Source organism: Gekko japonicus, unplaced genomic scaffold, assembly GCF_001447785.1.
Source record: "Gekko japonicus isolate JY-2015 unplaced genomic scaffold, Gekko_japonicus_V1.1 scaffold2524, whole genome shotgun sequence".
NCBI classification, from domain to species: Eukaryota; Metazoa; Chordata; class Lepidosauria; order Squamata; family Gekkonidae; genus Gekko; species Gekko japonicus.
Genome location: NW_015161481.1, coordinates 140,070 through 164,273, shown reverse-complemented (window position 1 = coordinate 164,273; position 24,204 = coordinate 140,070). Strand labels below are relative to the sequence as shown.

The 24,204-nt window shown below is 47.1% G+C and overlaps 1 protein-coding gene across 1 annotated transcript in view; it reads right to left on the bottom strand.

Moving 5' to 3' along the window:
• The window catches only part of QSOX1 (quiescin sulfhydryl oxidase 1), a 144,671-nt gene that overhangs the window by 66,114 nt on the left and 54,353 nt on the right, over positions 1-24,204 (bottom strand). The window contains exons 4-6 of the mRNA XM_015429156.1: positions 21,826-21,926; positions 14,083-14,131; positions 9,828-9,930 (exon numbers count right to left, since the gene is read on the bottom strand). Coding sequence (XP_015284642.1) covers positions 9,828-9,930; positions 14,083-14,131; positions 21,826-21,926 — 253 coding nt within the window. The remainder of the gene's footprint in view (positions 1-9,827; positions 9,931-14,082; positions 14,132-21,825; positions 21,927-24,204) is intronic.

Below are 24,204 nucleotides of genomic sequence, written 5' to 3'. Positions count from 1 at the left end.
GAAGGCCCTCCCTGGCCCCAGGCAGGCAGGGGTGGGGAGAGGCAGGGAGGAAGCAACTTACCCTCCCTCTTCTCCTGCCTCCTCCTGGCTGAATGAGGGCCGGAAGCGGGGCGGCCGGAAGCAGGGGGCGGGGCTTCGTCATGTGCCCCGCCCCCGTACCTCACCCGGGGGAACTGCGATCCCCCGCGATCCCCCCCGAAATGACCTCTGCTTGTAACAGTGGTGAGATAGAGTCAATGGCGCATGTCCTTCTTCACTGTTCTTTCTACAGTGAAATCCGTACTGCCCTTAACTCCCCGTTACTTGAGCTCTGTCCTGACACCTCCAACTCTGGGATCATTAACACACTTCTCTCTGATGTGAGCATAGAGATCACCCGGAAAGTTGCTCGATTCTGCTCCCAAGCGATTAAACTACATTCCATATATATTTCCCAACTTAATGTGGAAGACTGATTGTCTGATTGTATTCTATATTAGAATTTCAATGTTATAAACTACTGTACTGCTATTAGTATTAGTTTTAATTTACTTTTATACACTTCTATATTTGCAGACCTTAATTTTTATATGGTCGTTTTTATTTTATTTTTTCCTTACTGGTTTGTATTCTGGTCATGGAATGTAAATAAAGTACTGATTGAAGCCATCATGTAAAGTCTACAAATATGGCCAGTAAAGTACCAAACAGATCTGAATAGCAAATTTCAGGATAAAGTTACATCTTCTGTATATTTTGACCAGATATGATTGCTGCGGTGGGCAGTTCATTAGTTTGGTAAAAGAACTGGAAGTGGTAACCAAAGTAAAGCATTTAAAAGATATAACAATAATGGACAGCAACGAGCAAGCAAGTTATTGGAGCACATAAAACTAAACACGTCATTGGAAGGAATAATCATAAAACTGCAGCTGACTTATTTTGGCCGTGTCATGCGGAAGAACTCACTAGAAAAAGCAATTATGCTTGGATTGGTTAGCGGCAAAAGGAAACTGGGCTGCCAAAGAACACGTTGGCCAGGATAAAAGTCGACACCAGCCTGAGCATGGAACGACTCAAAGAAACAGTACAAGATCGGAAAACGTGGAGAGAGGCTGGCCCATGGAATCGCCAAGAGTCAAATACAACGGAATGGCTAACAAACAACAACAATTATCTTTTGATAGCCTTTAAGGTGTAACAGCGTTCTGTGCGCCTTGGTGTTTAGTCATGCCGGCCACATGACCATGGATATGCCTTTGGACAGCGCTGGCTCTTCGGCTTTGAAACGGAGATGAGCACCGCAACCCTAGAGTCAGATTTGACTGGCTTTCGAGCAAGGGAACCTTTATGTAAGGTGTCACTAGACTCCCATTTACTTGTGAAGCGATTAACATGGCTACTCTGGAATTATTATCAAAGCCAACTGCTCTCTCAAGTACCTAAAATGTTAGTGCTACGATGTTTTGAAATTATAGTATTAGCCCCTGGAGGGGATGATACAGATCTGCCTAAGTGAGAAAGTCTTTCAGATGATTTATAAAATCGTTTTCTGGAAACCTAATAATTAAGAGATGCTTCAGTAAATGGTGCACAATCGTTATAATCCTTCCCGCCCAAACATTCCTTATAGCGAGAGCAAGTTATAATCATCCCCGCACGCTCTGAGCTGACAAGCCAGATGGCCATCCGAAACACGCACAATAATTTGCTCCGTCACTGAGTAATCGGCTAAAAAGTCTTCGGATTGACAGTTGTACTGACGATGAAGATCCGAGCGAGGGCATCTGATCTGTGCTTCAAGAGTTGGGCTCAATTGCTCAAAAGCATCTTATTTATCGGTTTAAAATATTTAGAAGGTGCCTTATCTCGTGAAGACTCCAGGCGGCTAACAAAGTAACCACAAATGACAAATGCATAAAACACAATAAAACAATCGACATTTCAGGCAATACTCCCAGGCCGAGGCAAACAAGACAGCGTAATCTTCCGCAGGACAGCGTATCATCAAGTGCTCAGTGATTAGCAGGCATGAGTCAAATCCAAACACCAGAGATCGCCACTACTTCAATTCACCACATGCATTCTTTCAAGAACCACACACACACACATTCTTCTCTAACACCGAGAGTCAGTGGGGTGGGGTAGCAGTGGTGGCATGAGACCAGGACCTGGAAGACCAGCATTCAAATCCCAGCACAGCCACGATGCTTGCTGGGTGACACTGGGACAATTGTGGCCTCCTGGCCTCATTCTCACAGAGCTGTTGGAAGGATAAAATGAAGGAGGGAAAGAACTATGTTTGCAGTTCTGAACTCCTTGGAGGAAGGGGTGGGGATAAAACTAGGCAGTCAACAGAAGAATGTTGAATACGTTTCCCTCTACCCATCTTGCTCCAGTAACAAACCAGAGCAAACATTAAAAACAAAGGAATACAGAGAAAGAGAGTTTAGCCCAGTGATGGCGAACCTTTTAGAGACCGAGTGCCCAAACTGCGACCCAAAACCCACTTATTTATCGCAAAGTGCCAACACAGCAATTTAACCTGAATACTGAGGTTTTACTTTAGAAAAAAACAACTCATACATTAACTTAAGATGATCCAAAGTAAGGAAAGCAATCCCAAATGCTTTCGTTTACTTAAAACTATTTGGCAGAGAATTCGACACTTTAATGATGGTCTGGGCCTGCCTGGGGCGATGGCACGCGTGCCCACAGAGAGGACTCTGAGTGCCACCTCTGGCACCCGTGCCATAGGTTCGCCACCACTGGCTTAGCATGTCCTTCTGTTTGACAATCCGGCCTCCCAGGTGCAGGGAAAAGTTGAGAAAGGAGCTGTGTAGTAGTCTAGAGCAAAGCCAGGATGGGTGAGGAGTGAACAGCTTTGGGTCCCCACTGCGGAGAAAAGCAGGGTATAAATATCTAAATAAATAAGCAAACAAGCAGTCTGCAAGTTAGACCTTCTGATTCTGGTGATGGCTTTATCTGAGAGAGTGGAGAGCTCACTCTCTGTGGAGGTTTCCAAACAGAGGTTGGTACAGTCATCTGTTGGAAATACGCCGAGGTTTGGATCTCTAGTAGTGAGGACGGTGCTGGACTAGGGGGCCACCCTCTAAGGCAATATTGAGGAGTCTTCCCGCTCCAAGATTCCATGGCTGTAAAGCGACACTGCTGTGCCCCTAGGCCGCAACACCTTTTGGCTTCCCTACCTGAACAGGCCTGAGCTAGCCTAGCCATTGAACCCTAACCCTAACCCTAACAGTCTGAATGTATTATATATGCACTCTGAATCAGACCACAGAGCATGAATCAACACACCCACAAAATGGAGCTAGGGACAAATAGTGGGGATTGCTGGAGGAAGTCCCATTTTTTCAGGAAAAAAACCCTGATAAAATACATTGGGGAATTAAAACTACACCTGTAGTTTTAAGAAAAGACTGCCCACTGAGCGCTCAGTTACCATTTTGGTGGTTACTTGGCAACCACAACAATGCTGCTAAGGCTAGGTTTCTGTAAAGCAAAGCAATTAAGGGGAGCAGGGGTTAACATGGAGGCCCAAACAGCCCTGGAAAGGACCCCTTCCCTCTCTTGTCATGCCCCTGATAGAGAAGGACTCGCCTGGGCTCGCTACCTACATCACTTGGCCTGGTCTTGGTGGCAACCTCGACACAACTGGGCCAGAAGTTTCCTGGAGAAAGGCTACCAGGGGGCGGGAAAGAAGAGAAGCTGAAGACAGAGGATCAGATAAAGGTAATTGGCTGGTAGGTGGGCAGACAAGAAGGGAGGAGGAAAAGGGGAGAGGCTATGGGAGCTGCCAGGGAAGGGAATTAGAAACGGGGAGGGAGGGGATACAGGGGGAAGTCTCCCCTGAAGTCCTTGTGGGTCCCCTGCTTGTGTGTGTGTGTGTGTGTGTGTTATTCATGACAGTCTGCCTGAATAGGTGAAGGATGCTTTCTACAATTGTCAGGAAACTGTGAAGAAGCCGCTCCCACCTTCCCCTTGGCAAGAACACGTCAGCCTAAAACACAGTGCCGGTTTCACTGGGAGCCAGGCCTGGAAAATAATGTAAAGGTCCCAAGCATTCGAAAGGTACTGATGGGGGAAAATGCAACACAATTGCACCACTCATGTTTTATTGTTGTGGAATGCTGTCCTGACAACCACCCTAAATTGCTGCGATACCTTAGATCCAATCCCACACAACTTGCAGGAAGTCTCGACCAGACTGTGACCAAAGCTCACATGTGGGACATGTACCAATTTATGCCTCCTACCTTCAGCTCTATATAAGTAGCAACTTCTGGCCCAGTTATTGTCCTCATGGGGGTGGGGCGTGGGGGGACATATAAGGTTTATGGTTCATATAGAATCACAGAATGTTAAGAGTTGGAAGGGACCTTGCAAGTCATCTAGTCCCACCCCCTGCACTCTGCAGGAGCACAGCCGAAAGAGAGCCCGACAACATCCCCGAAAACGTCCAACGAAGAAGCATCCACCACCTCCCGAGGCAGACTGTTCCACTGCTCAACCACTCTAACAGTGAGGAAGTTTCTCCTGATATTTAGCCGGTATCGACTCCCTTGTAATTCCCACCCATTAGAACTAGTCTTGCAATCCAGAGCAAGAGAAAATAGATCCACTCCATCTTCCACATGACAGCCCTTCAAATACTTGAAGAACTTCAAATATAGGAACTTCCTATTATTGGCTTGCCAAGTTCCTTATCCATTCCGTTACCCACATGCCTAAGATGGAGATCAACAGCCTGAGATTTCAATGGCTTTGTGAAGAAGATCTTAACCAATGTAACACTTTCTGAGGCTTTGGAGTCCACTTTTTCTTGCCTTAAAGGATAAAATCCCGCTCTGCATAAAGCTGCTAGGGCCACACTGGAGTGTCACAATGCTTAGTGCGAGGGTCTCCAAAGCGGTGCCCACCAAGGGTTTTGAGGAAGTGGGACCTTAGACCAGCAAGGCTTCTGACTGGCCCCTGGAGATATGATTGGCTGAGCAGACGTCGCTTTGGCAATAGCTGCCACCACAGCACAGACATCTCCAGGGTGTGCACCAAAGGTAGGCTGCGGCAGCCGTTGTGTGACTCTGCCCACCACACTGTGTCAGAATTGCAGAGATGCCCACAGGCTCAAAAAGATTGGGGACCCCTGTTATCTATATACTCTTAGTCACACGTGGCCCTCATTCACGGATACCTAAATCTGCGGTTCGAGGCCACACAGATGTTGAACAGATTTTTCAGCAAGCCTGAGGGACTTCCCAGGTTTGCAGAAAAATCTGAAATGTTCAAAAAAATTACACCGGGGGGAGGGGGGTTGAATTCCTCAAAAAGTAAAGTAGCATGCTGGGCTCAGCAACAGCAGGGGTGGCGCCAGAGAGCCAAGCTCGTCTCAGCAACAGCGGCACAGCCTGGGGGCCCTGCTGGGCCCACCGGTAGCCGCACAGCCGAGGAGCCAAGTAGGGCATGCCACTGACAGTGGCACGACCTGGGAGTCACACTGGGTCCGTCACTGGCAGCAGTGCAGCTCCTGGGCCCAGCAAGAAAGTGGGGGGGCATCCCCCCCCTCAAATATCACAGGCCCACAGTTGTAGTGTATAATCTCAAGAGCAGCAAAAAAATTATACAGTGCTTTCAATGTGCATGCAATACAATCTTGACCCTGTTTACATTCTTATAGCCCACAGAGTTGATTTATTGCTCCCATTTTACAGATGTGCAACTGAGGCCAAGAACGGCTTGCCTGGTGATGACAGATTCCCAGCTTACAATTTCTAAATCCTACTCCTACAAACGTGGTTACGGGGCCACAGCTGAAGTCTTAGTAAGCACACTGAATGCCTTTGCTCTGATTCATCTCTTACTACCCTCATTTCTCACTCCTCTCTCCCCTGTTTGCCTTCTTCGCTGTGGGTTTCAGCCTGAAAGTACCTTTGGCGCAGGGATCCACCTCATTTTGCTTCCTTATGATCGCAGGAAACAAGACTACCAAACCCCCCCCAAAAAAACAACTCTTCCTGAGACTTCAAGACAGCTTTTGCTAGCCAAAGCAGACAATATTCGAATACAGGACTTGCTGTCTGAACCAACGTTCGATTACTCAGCAGTAAGTCCACTTCGTTCCATGGCGTTTACCCCCTTGACACACAGAACTACAACCTTATGAAAAAGAATCTCCTTGTCCTATAGGGTTGCCAGACCCCCAGTCTGGGCAGGGTTTCCCCCAGTTATCAGGGCTTCAGCCCACCGCTGCCCAGTTGGTTGACAGGGGAAGCCCCATCCCTGAACAGGCACGTCGTGGGTCAACGTCATTGGCGCAATGATGTCACGTGGAAGTGACATCATCAGGATGTTGCGTGGTGACACTCTACCATTTTTGCCCAAACTCTATGGCAGAACTCATTTGTTGCCAGAGCCGGATCTGACATACTTATACTTTGACAAGCCTTTATTGGCATACGTATATACATACAATAGGAGATCAGATTAAATACAGATGGGAAAATACGAATCCATCTAGGGTAAAATTGGAGCTACGGCGCAGAAAAACAGCCTGAAAGCAGAAAAAACCTAGTGGTTACTTATCAGAACGTATAGCCATAGCACTAAGAAGAAACCTTGCTACTATTTCGGTTATTTCCATATCTCGCTTATCAAGCAAAAACAGAACCTTAAAATCGTCAGGAATCTCTGGGAGTTGAGCTAATATAGGGTACAGAAGATCCTGGTGGGGCACCAGATACAGGGGACATTGAAGGAGAACATGGGGGACAGTTTCAACACAGTCCTCCTTACAAGGACAGCCCCCACTGGAGTAGGGGATCTCCTGGAATCTGGCAGAGAGAAGAGCAGAAGGAAGGACATTAAATCTGGGCAGGATCTGACATAAATGTCACTTTGTTGGGCCGGGCCACGCGTGCCATAAAACTTAATGCCAGGTACCGGAGATAGAAACTGTATAAAGGACAGCAGCTGGTAAGTTCCGAGTTGGTGTGTCCTCACTGCCAGGCCCCGTGGCCTGGGAGGGGGGTGCAAAGGGAAACCCACATGGGTGGGCTGGAGAGGCAGCAGCACCACACTAGGCAGACACTCCCACAATGTTTGACTGCTGCAGATGAGGCTGTTCCACCATGCTGAAGCCACAATGGAGTGACTCCCCCAGCACTCCCTACCTTGCACCAGATGCTTGCAGGCAGTGTAAGAGCCCTGGACGGGCCAGTTCTGACCCCCGGGACTTATGTTTGACACCCCTGCTCTATGGTAACCATAGAGTTTTGGCCATAATGTTAGAGCATCGCTGTACGACGTCCCCAGCATGATGACATCACTCCCCCCCGGAAGGCTCCCTCCCACCCCCTGCGGCAGAACAATTGGACCCTGGTCTTTTCATCCACTTACTATTATTATTCTGCACCTTGTTGTTTGACCTCCTATAAAATAAATATTTTCCTTGTTGTACTCTGCCTGGTCCTCACGCCTGTTATTCAGCCAAAAGGGAGGTCTGAAGGTCTTGGGAGGGTACTCTGGGCCTTCTCAAGGGAACCGAAATCCAGAGTGGTGGCAGCGTCAGGTGACACCCCACCTGAGCCGTGACAGCTCCTTTCTGAATATTTCTGATCACGGGGAGGGAGTGTACACGTACACACTTCCACGTATAAGTGCCATGCTCATGAGTCAAGGATCAGACAGAAGCAAGGCTACTGGATTCATGGCTGCTCCTGCTCTCCATGCGTTGACTGGCTTGAGACTATGTATGACAGATGCAGGCATGCAGAACTCCCTGCCGTTTCCTTGCATACCTGTATCGGAGGACTGAATGCCCCATTACAAAATCCTAAACGAAAAGCTTCGGAAGCATATTATGCACGTAGCTCACAACGTGTCATGATCCTATGCACATTTAAATTGCCGCATGTACATAAGTACGCAGCAGAGGGCCATGCAATGCACAATGCGCCACATGTCGGATTAACGCATTACGACCTACACCTATATAAACACAGTAATTTCTTCAGTGAAGCATCCTCCTTGTGGGAGTGTTGTAACATGAAACGATGACGCAGAGCAAGATGCCACATCATAGGATGAAACGAGAATAAATCCTTCCAGTGTCAAAACTGCCCTCAGTGTAATGTCTAGAAACGCACCCAGTAAGGAGGAAAGAATTAAGATGGCGACGTGAGAGCTTACAGGCCATGGTCAAGAGAGAAGGAGAGCCCAGCCCACGGTCTGTTTCTACAAGACAGGAATGCTGTGGCACCCCTTTGGCTGGCTGTGATTAATCAGTTTTTCCGCTAGCAGTCTGGGTTCTGTTGCTTTTAGAATCACAATCACCTTGTGCTGGTTTTATTGTTATTGCCTGCCCTGGGTCTCAGCTTTCTGGAGGAAGATTTTTGACTAATCAATCGGCAGTGAGGGAAAGGCCTAAGACTAGAGGCAACTTTCTCTTTCTTTTTTTAGCAACATTTTTTCCTTCTGGGGAGTGGCCCTCCGTTAAAATCCCCTCGTTTTCAGCTAAGACTGTAGACCTCAGCGCTCACACTATCTTGTAGAATCACACATTGGGGGGGGGGGAGTTCTAACCTGAATGGCTAAGGAGCAATGCTCCCTCTAAGTTGCGGAGTCTTGTGAGCAAACATTCTACTTTGTGAGCTCCTGGCATGAAAGTCATGAGTGAGCGACTTGGCCGCTGCATCAATTACTTTGCTCTGGAGCCGTCCTTCCCGAGCAGACAAAAATCTGTGAGCTAAGCTCACACTAACTCAGCTTAGAGGGAACATTGCTAAGGAGACTCTCAGAATATTTATTCCGCATCCGGCCGAAAAACTAATATTCAGCCATGGCTGTGCTGAAATAAACGGAAGCTGGTACACTGAACCATGAGCCAAAAAATCCCCCAATCTGAACGTTATCTCTCCTTTGAACTCACCAGGTGGCTCCCGGCAACCCTCTATTTTCTCAGCCTCAGTACAGAATATCACAAACAACCCCCTTAAGTACTGTACTAAGCACCACAGATCAAACGAGAGACAACATGGGAGATCAGCACCCGTCAGGGGATATGATCAGCACTAAAATACTGGGAGGGGACCTGTCTAACCCTTCCCCCACCACTGTCTCCAAATTTAATTCCTCTTCCCAGCTGATTATTTACACTGTGGGGAAAGCATACAGTTACAGGAATGTTCCAGTTATTATTTTTTTAATGGAGTAACATGCTCAAAGAAAGATCCAGGTGGGCAGCCGTGCTGGTCTGAAGCAAATCCCCCCCCTCTAATTAAATCCAAACGAATGGTGACCTGAACAGATTTAGAATCCCGTGGCACCTTTAAGGCCAGCAAAGGTTTATTCAAGGTATGAGCTTTCATGTGCAAAGCACACAAGACCGTATATACTTAGCTTGTTATTGCTTTTGGTTTTTGCATATGTCAAAAGGTCTTCATTAAGTTGTATGCTAATTTGCTGTTCACCTCTGCAGAGGCTTCTGTCTATATATATGAACAGTTAACTTCCATTTCAATGTATCTGAGGAAGTGTGCATGCACACGAAAGCTCATGCCTTGAATAAAACTTTGTTGGTTTTAAAGGAGCCACTGGACCCTAACTATGCTCAAAGAAAGTCACCTGAAAGCAAGTATCTCTGAAAGCAAGTATCTATGAGTCCCTCTTGACTCGTTATTGCCAACGGTGGGGTTTTTTAAAATTAAAACACTAAAAATATTTTTTTTTAAAAAAAATCAGAAGTAGAAAGAGTATCACGAAACTAACCTAAAAATCTGTTCATTCCGCCCTTGAATGGTACATTCCATTTTGCATTTCCCCTCTTGAGTTACCTGAATGCCTCGAGCGGTGGGCAGGCTGGAGGCCACGCATCTCCACTTCTTTCCACGTTGGAGATTATGCTCTCCCTCAGACTTCGAATGCCGTCCCCATGATCTGCTCAGGGGGGGAAAAATCACAATAGGAAATCACAACTCCGTTCCCAATCACTGGGCACAATCCCACAAGTTCCCTGCTACCAGACCGTGGCTTGCAGAGTGGTCGATTCCACCTCGTCTGTTTACTAGGGACCACCGTGGGTCCAGGTGCTCATCCAACCAAAGCCTTTTGAAGGTGCCACCTTGCAAACAGTTAACTTGGCAGCTGCCCATTCACGTGCATGCTCTGCGACTGCTCCTACATTATGGGACAGTGGGCCTGAGGACCTCAGGACGGCCTTCGTGCTTCTACGGTTTCACAAAAGCTGAAATGTTCACAAGGGCATCCTTACAAAAGGATTGGAACTATAGTATAAGAACTGTATTGCAGTAGGCTATTCCAATGTTTATTGTACGTATCATTCAGAACCTAAAAAGGTTAGCTACTGGACATGTGATTATACTGGAGGCTTCATTTGTATTTTTGTATTTCTCTTCCTTGCCCAGTGGTTATACTTTGGAACAATTGATCTCTGGTCTTTATTGCATATTTTGGATATGTATGATTGCCTATATGTTTATATATCAGCCTATATGTTCTATGTGTATTAGACCTCTGAGGAAGGCCTGTAAAGGCCGAAACGCGTTAGGTCTACTTCATTAGCCCTTGTATGTTTTTATATATATATTTGTTTATAAGGTATGAATGGGCCCTTCTTTGTTATTTTAATTTGTGTGTAATAAATACATGTATATTTTTGTATGATTTTTAGTTGGCCCTCTTCTATCCTTGACTAACCTTTTTAGGTTCTGAATTCTAAGTTTTAGGTTCAGGTTTTTTCCCTTTTCCCTTTTTGTCCTTATTGTACATATCACCCTTTTTAACTGCAGCGCAATGTTTTCCACCTCTGCCTTGTCCAAAGTCAAGCCTTTGACAGCTATGTTACTGTAGACAGGGGTTTTTTTTTGCTTGCATTGTTCTTAATTCTGTAATCCCAGCCCCACTGCACTGTTTTGTTTATTAGACCCCCTTTGCTTTCTGATTGAATTGTTTTCATATTTTGGTAGCCTGCCTCACGTCTCGCGGAGATCCCTTTGAGAGACTCAGACAATCAGAGGCAGTGTTCCCTCTAAGCTAAGTTAGTGTGAGCCAGCTCACAGCTTTTTAGCCTCCGGCTCACACATTTTTGCTTTAGCTCTGGAAGGAGGGCTCCAGAGCAAACTAATTGATGCAGCAGCCAAATCGCTCGCTCACAACTTTAATGCCAGGAGCTCACAAAGTAGAATTTCTACTCACAAGACTCCACAGCTTAGAGGGAGCATTGATCAGAGGGGACCCCTCCAGCCATTTCACTTATTTTATTTCCTTTATTTATGCCTCCTCCTTCTCCCCAGTGAGGACCCAAAGCAGCTTAACAACCCCTGTGAGGGAGGTCAGGGTGGCAGAGAGACCTGGGCCGAGCTCACCCAGGGAGCTTCCATGGCACAATGAGGATCTGAACTCGGTACCCCCACAATGACCCCGCCGCCATCTTCCAGCAGCAGAGTCCCAGGTCGTGTGACCCACTTCATATACCTTACAGCCTCCTGCCTGGGGAGGTCAAAAGCATGGTTGAGGAAGCTGAGGTTAAAAAAAACAACCACCACCTCTGCCTGGATAACAAGGCAAATATTGCATCAGACTTCAAAACAAAGAGGACTTTCTAAATCCGGTTAGGGAGCCACTTCCAACAGCTACGTGTCCAATTCCAGGCAGATACTATCTCTTTTCCAAAGTGCAACCTGCGTTTTCCCTTCCCAGCTGGGGATTCCCCCTGCGGAGAGAGCATGCGTCATTCTGGAGACTGTGCTGGAACAGAACGTCTTGAATTTTGCAGTCTTGTTAAATCAGGGAAGCGTGCCTGTTTGAGCCTTCCTCCCATTCAGGGAGCAGCAGGCGGTGACTGCTAGGTTTCCTTAGGACAGTAAGTATGGAGGTGTTTCAGATTTACGGACCCAGTGCAAGCACAAGAGGTGCATGAACACATGAAGCTGCCTTATACGACTGAGTCAGACTGTTGATTTATCGAACACAGCCTTCCCTGCTCTGACAGGCAGCAGCAATCTGGGTCTCAGACTGAGGTCCCTTGCATCACCCACCACTAAATCTTTTAAATAGGAGATGCCAAGGATTGAACCTGGGACCTTCTCCTCGCAAAGCAGATGCTCTGTCACTGAGCCACGGTGTCTTTAGAGAAGTCTAGCTTGGTGTGCTCCCTTGGTCCCTGCAATGATTGGGTTAGTATAAGACAAACCACAGAGTGCTGAAATGGCTGGAGCCCACAATCCCAGCTGCTTTGCAAACACCTAGTAGAGTTACCAGTCTCTTTACAGTCTCTACTCTTAGGACTTTTACGGGAGACGGACATGCGGAAGCAACGCAACCTGCTTTTACTCCGGTCGCATCATCATCATTATCCTTGCATCATTAAACTGCAAGAAGTTTGGTCATTTTGCAACTTGGCAACGGCAGGCCTCCACTTCCCAGTATCTGCGGATTTCGCCATTTGCAGTGATCCTGGATATGCCAAAGGGAGGACCTCGTGTCCCACAAGCAGATGGTTTTCAAAGCCCATAGGGCAATTTTCATGCACTAATAATGAGTACAGTTTAAGGCTTTTCCCCCTAAGTTTCTGGGTACTGATCTCTCATTTTCTTCCATATTACCAAATGCCAGGGAACATTCACAGAACTGGTTTTCTACCAAATCCCTTTTTGGCGTGAATACAGCCAAAGTGGCGAAAAACTGGCCTCAGCACTAACCAACACATCTTTCCCAGCAGCTAGATCCTAGCATCCACTAGCCAACAGTCAATTTTTTCTGTAATGTAAAACGATACATCAAATGCATCTTTACATGCAGGTTATGCAAGCACATACAGATTTGCCTCTGTTCCTCATGTTCAAGACGTCACCTTGTTTTCCTAACAAGTGCCATCAGGTCCAGAGCTATAATCCCATGATCCATCTTAAATTTCAGTATTGACAGCCTGTGTGGTGTAGTGTTTAGAGTGTCAGACTAGGTTCTGGGAGACCCAGATTCGAATCCCTACTTGGCTACAGAAGCTTGACCAATCACACTCTCCCACCCTAACCAGCCATACAGGGCTGTTGTCAAGAATAAGATGGACAAGGGGTGAACAATATTGTCAGTTGCTTTGGGTCCCCCCCCCCCATCAGCAAGACTAGAAGACTAGTAAAACAAGGGGAAGGAGATTTGCAAACAAGTGTGAATCTGCATATGCAAAAATAAGAAGGGGTTTTTGCACCCTCTCTGCCGATTTGGAGAAGAGGGTTAAGTTTACATTTCATCGTCTAGCCAAACCTGGATGGCCCAGGCTAGCCCGATCTCGCCAGATCTCAGAAGCTGAGCAAGGTCGGCCCTGGTTAGTATTTGGATGGGAGACCACCGAGGGAGTCCAGGGTCGCGATGGAGAGGCAGGCAGTGGCAAACCACCTTTGGACACATCTTGCCTTGAAAACCCTCAGGGGTTGCCATAAGCAGGGGTCATTTCCTGCAGGAGCGCACAGGAGCGGAGCTCCGGCAGTAAAGAGCCCAGGGGGTGGGCACATGCAACAAGCCCTGCCCCCTGCTCCCAGCAGCCCTCCGTCAGAACAAGAAGCAGCCAGGTAAGTTGCAGAGCCAAAACAGTCCAGTGGCACCTTTAAGACCAAGTTTTATTCAGGCACAAGCTCTCCCTCCTCTGCGAGGACAGATCTGCACGTGTCCCCCCCCCCAACAGCTAGTAATCCAAAACAGTCCAGTGGAGCCTGAGCGGTGGGTGTTGCCTTCTGACACACTTCCGGTGATGTCAGGGGGCGTGGCATATGCAACTAAGTTATGCTAATGTATTATGCTAATGAGCTCCTGCACCTCTTTTTCTACGAAGTGACCCCTGGCCATAAGTCAGTTGTGACTTGATGATGCTTTCCCCCAGCAGCAGCCAAACAAAGAAACATCACAAAAGAAAAAAATGAGTGCAGGAAATAATAGCGGTGGGGCCCCAAGTGTGGCAACTTCAGCCAGCTTACCACTCCCCAAGTTCGAGCTCTTTACGGAGGGCCGCCTCCGGCTTTGAACTACGGTAGTTCAACTGTTTGCTTAGACAGAAGTTAGCTTCAGGATACGTACGCAAGAGTCTTATGCCATCGTCAGGATTCGTGGAGAATGGCTTGAAAAACTGGAAGGAAACAGAGAAACCAGAAAGTCAGGTTTTGCTTTTTTTAAAAGACCTTTTAGCAAGGTTGCCACAGTGCATGAGAAAGACGCCAAATCAAAGTCAAAGACCAGGTGAAGTTTTACTCAGGCATTCTCGATTATACCACTGCATACGTAGGTGTTCTACATACATAGGTGTTCTGGTTGATCACAAGCTAAACATGAGCCTGCAGTGCGATGTGGCTGCGAAGAAAGCTAATGCAATCTTAGGATGCATTAACAGAAGCATTGTGTCCAGATCACGGGGGGTGGTAGTTCCGCTCTATTCTGCTATGGTCAGGCCTCACCTGGAGTCCTGTCTCCAGTTTTGGGCACCACATTTTAGGAAGGATGTTGACAAAATTGAGTGTGTCCAGAAGAGGGCAACCAGGATGGTGAGAGGGCTGGAATCCAAGTCTTATGAGGAAAGGCTGAAAGAGTTGGGTATGTTTAGCCTGGGAAAGAGAAGGCTTAGAGGGGATATGATTGCACTCTTCAAGAATTTGAAGGGCTGTCATGTAGAAGATGGAGCAGATCTATTCTCTCTTGCATCTAATGGGTGGAAATTACAAGGGAGTCGTTATCAGGAGAAACTTCCTAACTGTAAGAGTGGTTGAGCGGTGGAACGGTCTGCCTCGGGAGGTGGTGGATGCTCCTTCGCTGGACGTTTTCAAGCAGAGACTGGACAACCATCTTTCGGGTATGCTGTAGGTATGTAGGGCTCTCTTTCGGCTGTGCTCCTGCAGAGTGCAGGGGGTTGGACTAGATGACCTGCAAGACCCCTTCCAACTCTAACATTCTATGATTCTATGATTTTTACTGATGTAAATTGCCCACAGCCCTATGTATTCAGGGATTGGGCAGTTCAGAAATCTAAAGTAGAAATGAATAAAATAAATAATAAATCCCCCCCCCGGCCTTATACCCCAATATAATCTCTTGCAAACTTCCCTGGCACCCTCGTGTACGTCCAACCTGCCCATGGGTACATAAGTCAGTTGTTTGCTTAACAGGTTGTATCTGTCATCTTTGGGGCTGGGCAAGGCCTCCAAGCGCTCTGCAGGAGCGAATGCAAGCAGACTGCAGGGAGAGAGAGAGAGGGAGTGGCCACGTCAGCAGATTTCCCCAGGAAATGCATAAGACTTGTAAGAAGACTGAAAACAGAAAGGAGGGAGGGAGGGAGCTGTGTTGGCAGTATGGCGAGGAAGCACCTGTCAGCCTCTACCTAAAATCTCAGGAATTCCGCAACTACTGAACCCCAGTTTTGCCATCAGAAAATCATGCAAATATATAATTTGCATGGTACGAGTAATCTGCGTGGGCTGATGTGAGGCTGAGGGGGGGGGGAGAATGCATTTGTGGTCACGGAAATAAGCCTGTGGTGGTGATGAGCGGCAGACAGCTATGTCAGATGTTGCAGGCCTCCCTCTAGGGTAGAACTACAACACCTAAGAAATGCTGGGCTGCCCAGAGGTAGGTTCACTCCTCTCGTGTTCAAACATATAAACCTTGTCTTGTCTCCAGAGCTGATTGTGCTGAAAGTGTTCCCTCTCCCTGCTCCGCAGGACTGGCTGATGCTGGCCAGGAAACACTTGGTAGCATGAAACAGTGTTCCCTCTAAGCTGAGTTAGTGTGAGCTAGCTCACAGTTTTTTAGCCTCCGGCTGACACATTTTTGTCTTTGCTCAGGAAGGATGGCTCCAGAGCAAACTGATTTAGGCAGTAGCCAAATCGCTCGCTCACTACTTTAATGCCAGGAGCTCACAAAGTAGGATTTTTGCTCACAAGACTCCACAGCTTAGAGGGAGCATTTCAGCAGACTTCTTCCAACATGCATCAATCCCCTGAATCCCCATCTGGATGCTTCACAGAAATTCCCTGCCATTATTAAAGCTCTTTTCCCAGAACGAGGACTAGAAGCTCTCTCTGCGTCTTTGTATTTTATAGATAAAAACAGAGATTCACAGATTGGCTCTGAAAGGCCTGTTTTGTATCATGCGCTCAAGATCTTCCAAATTCCACAACCAACAGCCCAACCCAGTCTGTACATATGGTATTATTGCAGTATCATACAATACCACCACACACCCCCAAGGCAAAGTGGTGCTTCTTCACACAACCCCTTTTTTAGAAAGGCTTAGAGAAACTACAATTTGGCTCAGGTCACTTGCTGATGCATGTATTGAACCAGGAAATAAAACCTGAATTCCTGAATGGCTGATATAAGGTTGCCAGCCTCCAGGTGGGGCCTGGGGATCTCCCGCTTTTACCACTGATCCCCAGCCGACAGAGATCAGCTCCCCTGGAGAAAATGGCTGCTTTGAAGGGTGGACTCTGTGGCATTGTACCACGCTGAGGCCCCTCCCCTCCCCTCCCCAAACCCCGCCCTCTCCTGGCTCCACCCCCAAAGTCTTCAGGTATTTTCCAACCCAGACTTGGCAACCCTAGGCTGATATCAAGCCCAGTTAGCCTCTTAATGACCAACAAAATTTTCCAGGGCATCTTGAAGAAGATGTTTCCCTTATAAAATGTTCAAAGTCATACTTATCTATTTTCCGCTGAGGTTTTTGGCTTTCGTACCAAGTGCTTTGAAAGGTTCTAATTTTCCTACCCGGTAGCATGTTTTAAAGTTCCCACAGGAATGAGACTCCTTTCAAGCGAAAGCCAAGAATGCGGCCTTGACCGGGAACATGAGCAGGGAGGGCTGCGGCCAGTTTCACCACAGGTGTGAGGTGGAGCCGACATGAGATCAGGGTACATGAGGGACTCTGCCGGCTCATGTTCAGCAGCCAGCTCCAAACGCACACTCAGGGGCGGGCGGGCGCTCTCCGGAGGCTCTGCATCACATTTATTCCCATGGAAACTACTTAGGAACGCTCCCAGAGGTGATGACATGTATGTGCAAAAGGCAGGAGCTGGAAACCAACGCCAGCGATAGGCCAATGTTGACAACACAACATGTGAACTCTTCTCTCAAAAGAGCTCTTCTCTTGGAACTTAGACTGGGGAGGGGGGGGGAGATTTCTGAGCATGAGGCCCGGAAATCTTGTAACTTGTGAGCTATTCCATTTTAGAAATAGCAAACCTGTGAGAAAGAGTTCAGAGCAACTAAAGTGCCCACAAGTTACATTAGGAATAATGGGATTAGTATAAAGGTATCACCCTAACCCTGTGAATCTTTATATCTGATTCTGAATTTGCAGGGATCATGTATACCCTGTCTTTCTTCCCTAACAGGAACCCAAAGAGGCTTATCTCATCCTCCTCTCCTTGATGTTTTCCTCACAACAGCCCTGTGAGGTAGGTTAAGATTAGAGTGTTTGACAGGCCCAAGGTCACCCAGCAGGTTTCAAGGCAGAGTGGGGATTCAAAACAGGATCCCCCAGATCCCAGTCCAATACTCTAACCACTGGCTCTCACTGCTATGACCCTTAGGCTGAATTTGTACACTACACAGGCCACAAATGAATCCCTAGCAAAATACATACATTGCTAGTTCCTTTTTAAGGGCTGTTTGCTCTAAGGCTCTGTTTTTTTAAAATTAAGATAGCTTTTTGAGGCCCTATTTACACAAGGTTTCTGAGGCCCTGTTTACACATGGTGTGGGCCCAGGGGAAAAGCAGTTACACCCATGTAAATACCGCATGCAATACCTTCCCCAGGGCATGTAAATGCACTTACCACATGAACAGACCCATTCACAGATAGCATTAGTATGCCCTGCAATGACCCTATCTATACATTCTCTTATCTGCTTTTCCTCAAAGCATCTCACAGAGGTGTACCTCATCCTCCCGTCCTCCATTTTACTCACATATTAGACCTCTGAAGTAGGTTAGGATGACAGAGCAACTGGCCTAAGGTCACGTCACAGAGATTTTCCCCAGGTTTTTCCATTCCTAGTCCAACAATCTATTACTCTACACTGGTCTGATCATTTCTTTATGATGTATTTAGAGATTTTATATGCTGCCCCTCTAGGGATCTACTCAAAGAGAGCCAACAAATAAGAATACCACTATGAACATCTGTGAATGGGCCAGCGAGAGGAAAACCTACTAGGGGAAGAAGAAGACCAGGTTTTTATACTCCCGCTTTTCTCTACCTGAAGGAGTCTCAAAGCGGCTTACAATCATATTTCCTTCCTCTCCCCACAACAGGCACCTTGTGAGGTAGGTGGGGCTGAAAGTGTTCTGGAAAAGGTGTGGGTCTCCTGGTTCCTGAGAGCCAGTTTGGTGTGGTGGTTAAGTGCGCAGACTCTAATCTGGGAGAACCGGGTTTGATTCCCCACGCCTCCACTTGCACCTGCTGGATGACCTTGGGCAAGCCATAGTTTTGTCAGAGCTGTCCTTGAAAAAGAGCCGCTTCTGTCAGGGCTCTCTCAGCCACACTTGCCTCACAGGGTGTCTGTTGTAGGGAGGTGAAGGGAAAGGAGTTTGTGAGCCGCTCTGAGATTCCTTTGGGTAGTGAAGGACGGGGTATAAATCCAATCTCCTCTTCTTCTTCCTTTCTGCACTGTTGGTGGTCCTGCCCACTCATCCAAAATTTTTGGTCATCTATTCGAGACCAAATTTCTGTCATCACAGGACTTCTATTCCATCACGCCCTGACTCACTGTTGCTAAACTTTGTGGGATGATCCCAAAATCCCCCAAGTTAAGAAAGATTTGATTTCTATATTATGTGCCACTGCAAAGTCTGCAATTGCCTCCTCCTGGAAATCTCCCGTGCTCCGAATTCTTAAGACTTGGCAGAGGAACCTATGGGATTATCTCACAATAGAAAGGATACTGATACAAACCTTCAATAAAGACCCTTACTCTGCCTCTCTTGATTATTATAATTTTTGGTACCCTGTTTTAAATTGTATTGCTCAAAACAAAGACCATTTTGATCAGAATTGTGTTATAGATGTCTTACTATGTTAATTAATTGATACTTGATTATTTACTACGACCTCACATGTTGATGACAGTTTATTGTCACTGGTTTGTCTTTGTAAGGTAAAGGTAAAGGTTCCCTTGCTCGAAGGCCAGTCGAATCCGACTCTAGGGTTGCGGTGCTCATCTCCGTTTCAAAGCCGAAGAGCCAGCGCTGTCCAAAGACGTTTCCGTGGTCATGTGGCCGGCATGACTAAACACCAAGGCGCACGGAACACTGTTACCTTCCCACCGAAGTGGTCCCTATTTATCTACTTGCAATTTCTTGCTTTCCAACTGCTAGGTTGGCAGGAGCTGGAACTACAGACGGGAGCTCACCCTGTCTTGCGGCACCCGGGTCTTGAACCGCTGAACTACTGACCTTCCACAGCCTGCAGTTCAGCATCTTAACCACTTGAGCCACCTTTTTAAAAAACCCTCTTCTCCAGATTAAAGCCTGCTGCTCTTAACCACCCACACCACACTGGCTCTCACTTTACCCCTGGCCCACGTCATGTACAAGCAGACTCCAGGCCAAAGCAAGTCTGGACTTCCGCAGCAGCCCCGAGTTAGACAGATTCACAGGCAGATGGCTTAGCTATGCATTTACCTTGGCAGAAGTTTTGTTAATATTAAACTGTTTTATTTGTTCAATTAGCTATTGGCCTGGAGACCAAAAGATGGAAATGCAGCTCAGCTGCCAACTCAAACAATAGGGCTACTTCTTAAAGCAAACTCCTGAACTGCCTTCTTTCAAGAGTGTAAAGCAGCCCTCTGCCGTGTGTGGGGCTGCATGAAGAAATCTCAAAACGAATCAGGTAGTACAAGACCTACAGCTTGCAGTCTTTATTGTGACCAAGCAGAGTCCAAAAAAAGAGCACAACAGAAAGGGGAAGGGGAGACGCCAACTGATGTGCACAAGATATCAAATAAGTTCTACAGCGCTTTGCATGTAAGCATTTAGCTCTTATCAAATGCCTGTACTGCACTTTCAGCATTAAAGTCCTTTTACCTATTCTCAGATGCTCTGGGCATGTCCTCTTAAGACCAGGCCTGTAAATAACTGCTTGCCTGGTCACCTGCAGCAAGTAAAAATAATCTTTGCACAGAGATGTTGTGACCTGGAGGAGAATCGGTGCGTGCCTTTCCTCGTTGCCACTATCCCACGAATGACTAACTCAGATAAAAATAAGCAGGACAGCTAGAAGACTTTTTATCTTAACTTTGGAAGGTTTGTTTGCAAGGCTGGTCTTACAGTCATAAGAAATAACAAGGCTGGATCAGACCAAGAGTCCATCTTGTCTCCCCCAATGGTCAACCAATTGCCCTGGAGGCCCAACAAACAGATGTTGTTTCCTAGCTGTGAGACTCAGAGGTTCACAAGATCTTTAAAACAAAAAAAACACCACCAAAAGACCTTGCAAGACCTGAAATCACCATCAGAGAACCTCTCCATTGACTAAAGACACATTCCTTCTGGCCAAGAGTTCAGGGTCAACAGCAGCTATCAGATGGCTCAGGAATAAACGTCTTTTGGAATGACACCCACGTACCTCATGTTTTCCCCAGCATCCCTTGCTGTGAGGAAGCATGGGAACTGATGCCATTCGCGGAGGGAGAGGGTGAGAAAGGGTTTCAAATTAATGCTGAATCTTCTGCACATCTAACTGAGCCAGGCTGCCCCATCACCGCATGTGTCGCAGAAACACGTTGGAACAATGTTCGCCCACCCTGCCCACGATGCCTCCTGCTGTCACTGATCCTCTTTGGCCTCTGTTGTTTTGGTGCAGAAATGCCAACATAATAGGGATGCCAGACTCCAGGTGGGGCCTGGGAATCTCCCAAATTACAGCTGATGAACACATGAAGCTCATCTGTAGACTACAGGGATCAGCTCCCCTGGAGAAAAATTGATGCTTTGGAGGGTGGATTCTATGGCTTTGTACCCCCACTGAGGTCCCTGACCTCCCCAGGCTCCACCCCCAAATCTCCAGGAGTTTCCCAACCTGGAGCTGCCAACTCTACCCCACCCACCCCCGGTGGCTAAGGGGGACCTGGCAACCCTATGCCAACAGTTGTGTCGCTTGGAACCCTCCCCTTCCCCTTTTTCAACTAAGCCACATGACAGCTCAGCTGGAAGGTGGCAAGTGCAAAAAGGCCCTTCATGGGTTAAAGGGGGAGGGGATGCACTGCTTATCTCTGCCATTTTGAAAACAAAACATAGTTTCCAAGAAGAAGAGAAAGGAGGAGGAGGAGGAGGAGGAGGTTATACCCTGCCCTTCCCTCTGAGTCTCAGAGCGGCTTACAAACTCCTTTCCCTTCCCCTCACCATGACAGACACCTTGGGAGGTAGTCGGGGCTGAGAGAGCTCTGACAGAAACTGCTCTTTTTCAAGAACAGCTGTGCCAGAACTATGGCTTGCCCAAGATCATCCAGCAGGTGCAAGTGGAGGAGTGGGGAATCAAACCCGGTTCTCCCAGATTAGAGTCCGCGCACTTAACCACTACTCCAAATGGGATACTGGCAACCTACGGTGTATTCACAGAGACATTCCACTCCCAGCCACTCTGCAAATAGGGTTTAAGTGGCTTAAAGGGGGGGACCCCACAAGTTGTGTTCCAAATGAGCATGGTTCTGTGTGGACACTCCCTTTAAATGCAGGAGTGTTATACTTTCCACTCATGCAAAAATCACCCTTGCAGGAACAGTCCTAACCTATGCATTCAGTCATCTCCATTTATACCTCAATGGGATACTTACCTTCAATGTTGGATAGCCAGTAATTTTAAACTCTGAGCATATTTTCTGGTTGGTCGTTTCAGCACAATCAATCACACCCAGCATCACAGCAGGTCTCCAATCTGGGGAGGAGAAAAAGGAGAGACAAACACAAGGCGTTAAGGTCTCTTCGGCTTGCAAAGAAATATGACTCGTGCGACTGACAAGAAGTGGCTGCATATTCCGTAACAGGAGATCAGAATTAAAGGACATCCAAACAAACACATTAAAACGAAGTTTAGTCTGATTTTTTATGACAGTGAAACTGCTGGGAGAGACGGGCTGAGGTGCTTCGGCCACAAAGCAGAGGGCCCCCCCCCCCACGAAATTATATAAGATTTTATTAGATGATGTGATGATAAGTGAAAGGGTGAAAAAAATATGATTGCATGGGCCCAGAATATTGGACGTAATATTCACTTGGAGGAGTGGGAACAGATTTGGTTGAAAAATATTAAATTGACTAACGCTGTATCATACAAAGAGAATATGTATAAGATGCTTTATAGATGGTATATTACACCAGATAGACTAGCTAAACAAAACGTTACTTGCTCAGATAAATGTTGGAAATGTAAGCATAAGACTGGTTCATTTTATCATATGTGGTGGCTACGTGATGTTACAAAAAGTTTCTGGAGATGGGTACATGAGACAATGCAAAAAATAATAAGAACTAAGGTTCCATTTACTCCAGAGATATTGTTATTGAATATATTTCTGAAAGTGATAAAGCGGATAGGTATTTGATTGTTCATTTGTCGACATCGCCAGGCCCTCCTGTCTTCCGCTGTCCTCTGAAGTTTGCTCAATTTCATGTTCGTTGCATCTATGACACTGTCTAACCATCTCATCCTTTGCCGTCCCCGTCTTCTATGACCTTCAAAAAAGCAGTGGGATAGCACACCACAAAGTATCAGTTTAGGCTGTAACTCTGAATACAGAGGTTTCATTGAATTTTTATGGTTAATAGCCAGGGGTCATTTCGTAGAAAAAGAGCTAGGGGGACTCATTAGCATAACTCATTAGCATATGCCACACCCCCTGACATCACCGGAAGTGTGTCCTCCCCGCAGCCGGCGGCGACCTCTAGCGGGCACCAGCAGGGAGCTCCAGGCCCCGCCCTCCCGCACCTCACCCGGGGGGATGGTGTCCCCCCCCCCGAAATGACCCCTGGAAAACGGAATAAGCCTCCTGTGATATGTTTTATGTTTGTTAGTGATAGTTATATGTTGTTTGTTTTATATGTATGTCTGTAGTGTATAATGAAAAAATAATAAAAGTGTGCCTTCGGGTACTTAAAAAAAAAAAAAAGGAAGCTTTGCTGTTAAAGGTTCTCAAAGGAGAGCCATTTTCAAACGCCCCAATGCGAAATCTTTAAATCAGCGGAACCTCCCAGTCACCATCTTCTCTGACACTCGCAACAACAGTCCATGTGCCAATTACTCCACCTAAGCTTTTGGTACCAGCTGTCACGTGAAGGGACTAAATAGCACACAGCATGAAGAAGCCACTGTTAACATTCAGAACCTAACCTTTGTTAGATTCTGAATTTTAATATTAAGGTTCCGTTTTTTGCCCTTTCTGTCCCTGCTTGATTTCTTTTGGGTTTTTGGCCCAGAGATTCTCAGGGTCCTTTAACTACACATAACCTTTGTTAGGTTCTGAATTTTAGTGTTAAGGTTCAGTTTTTTGCCCATTCTGTCCCTGCCACTGCTAACATACCATTCCCTGCCACTCCCTGACCATGATTGATAGGAAGGTGCTTGCCCATCTGTGTGTAGATAGCCACAAGAAGGGGGACCCGCAATACTCGCGCGGGGGGGGGAGAGTATTCCCCACAGCTCCCAGCCTGCAGAAGCAGTAGGAGCTCCACAGGAGGAGGAAGCGGCAGCAGGTAAGCCCATCAGGCCCGCCAAGCCTTCCCCCCCCCCCTCCAGCGGCGGCGAGGCCTGAGGCCCGCCAAGTCTTCTCCCTCCTCTCCTCCTGGTGGCGGCGAGGCCTGAGGCCCACCAAGCCTTCCCCCACCACCACCAGCCCACCAAGCAATATTCCCTCTAAGCTGTGGAGCAAAAATTCTGCTTTGTGAGCTACTGGCATTTAAGTTGTGAGCAAACGATTGTCAGCTATGCTGCCATGGGAGTTGGGATGTTCTTTCAGTGTCTGTGTAAATTGCTTTCGCATTCCTCTCTCTGCTTTGCGCTGAAATGCTTATCTCTAAAGAAGTACAGGTGGTGGTGTGTGTTGTCTGCCTTCCAGGCAAGCCGTGGGAGCTGAACAATTCCCAACTTCGCATAGTAACAGTTTGCTGGCTTTAGCCCGCGCGCGGGAAGGTGCCTAATTGGCCAGCGCAGTTGGGGG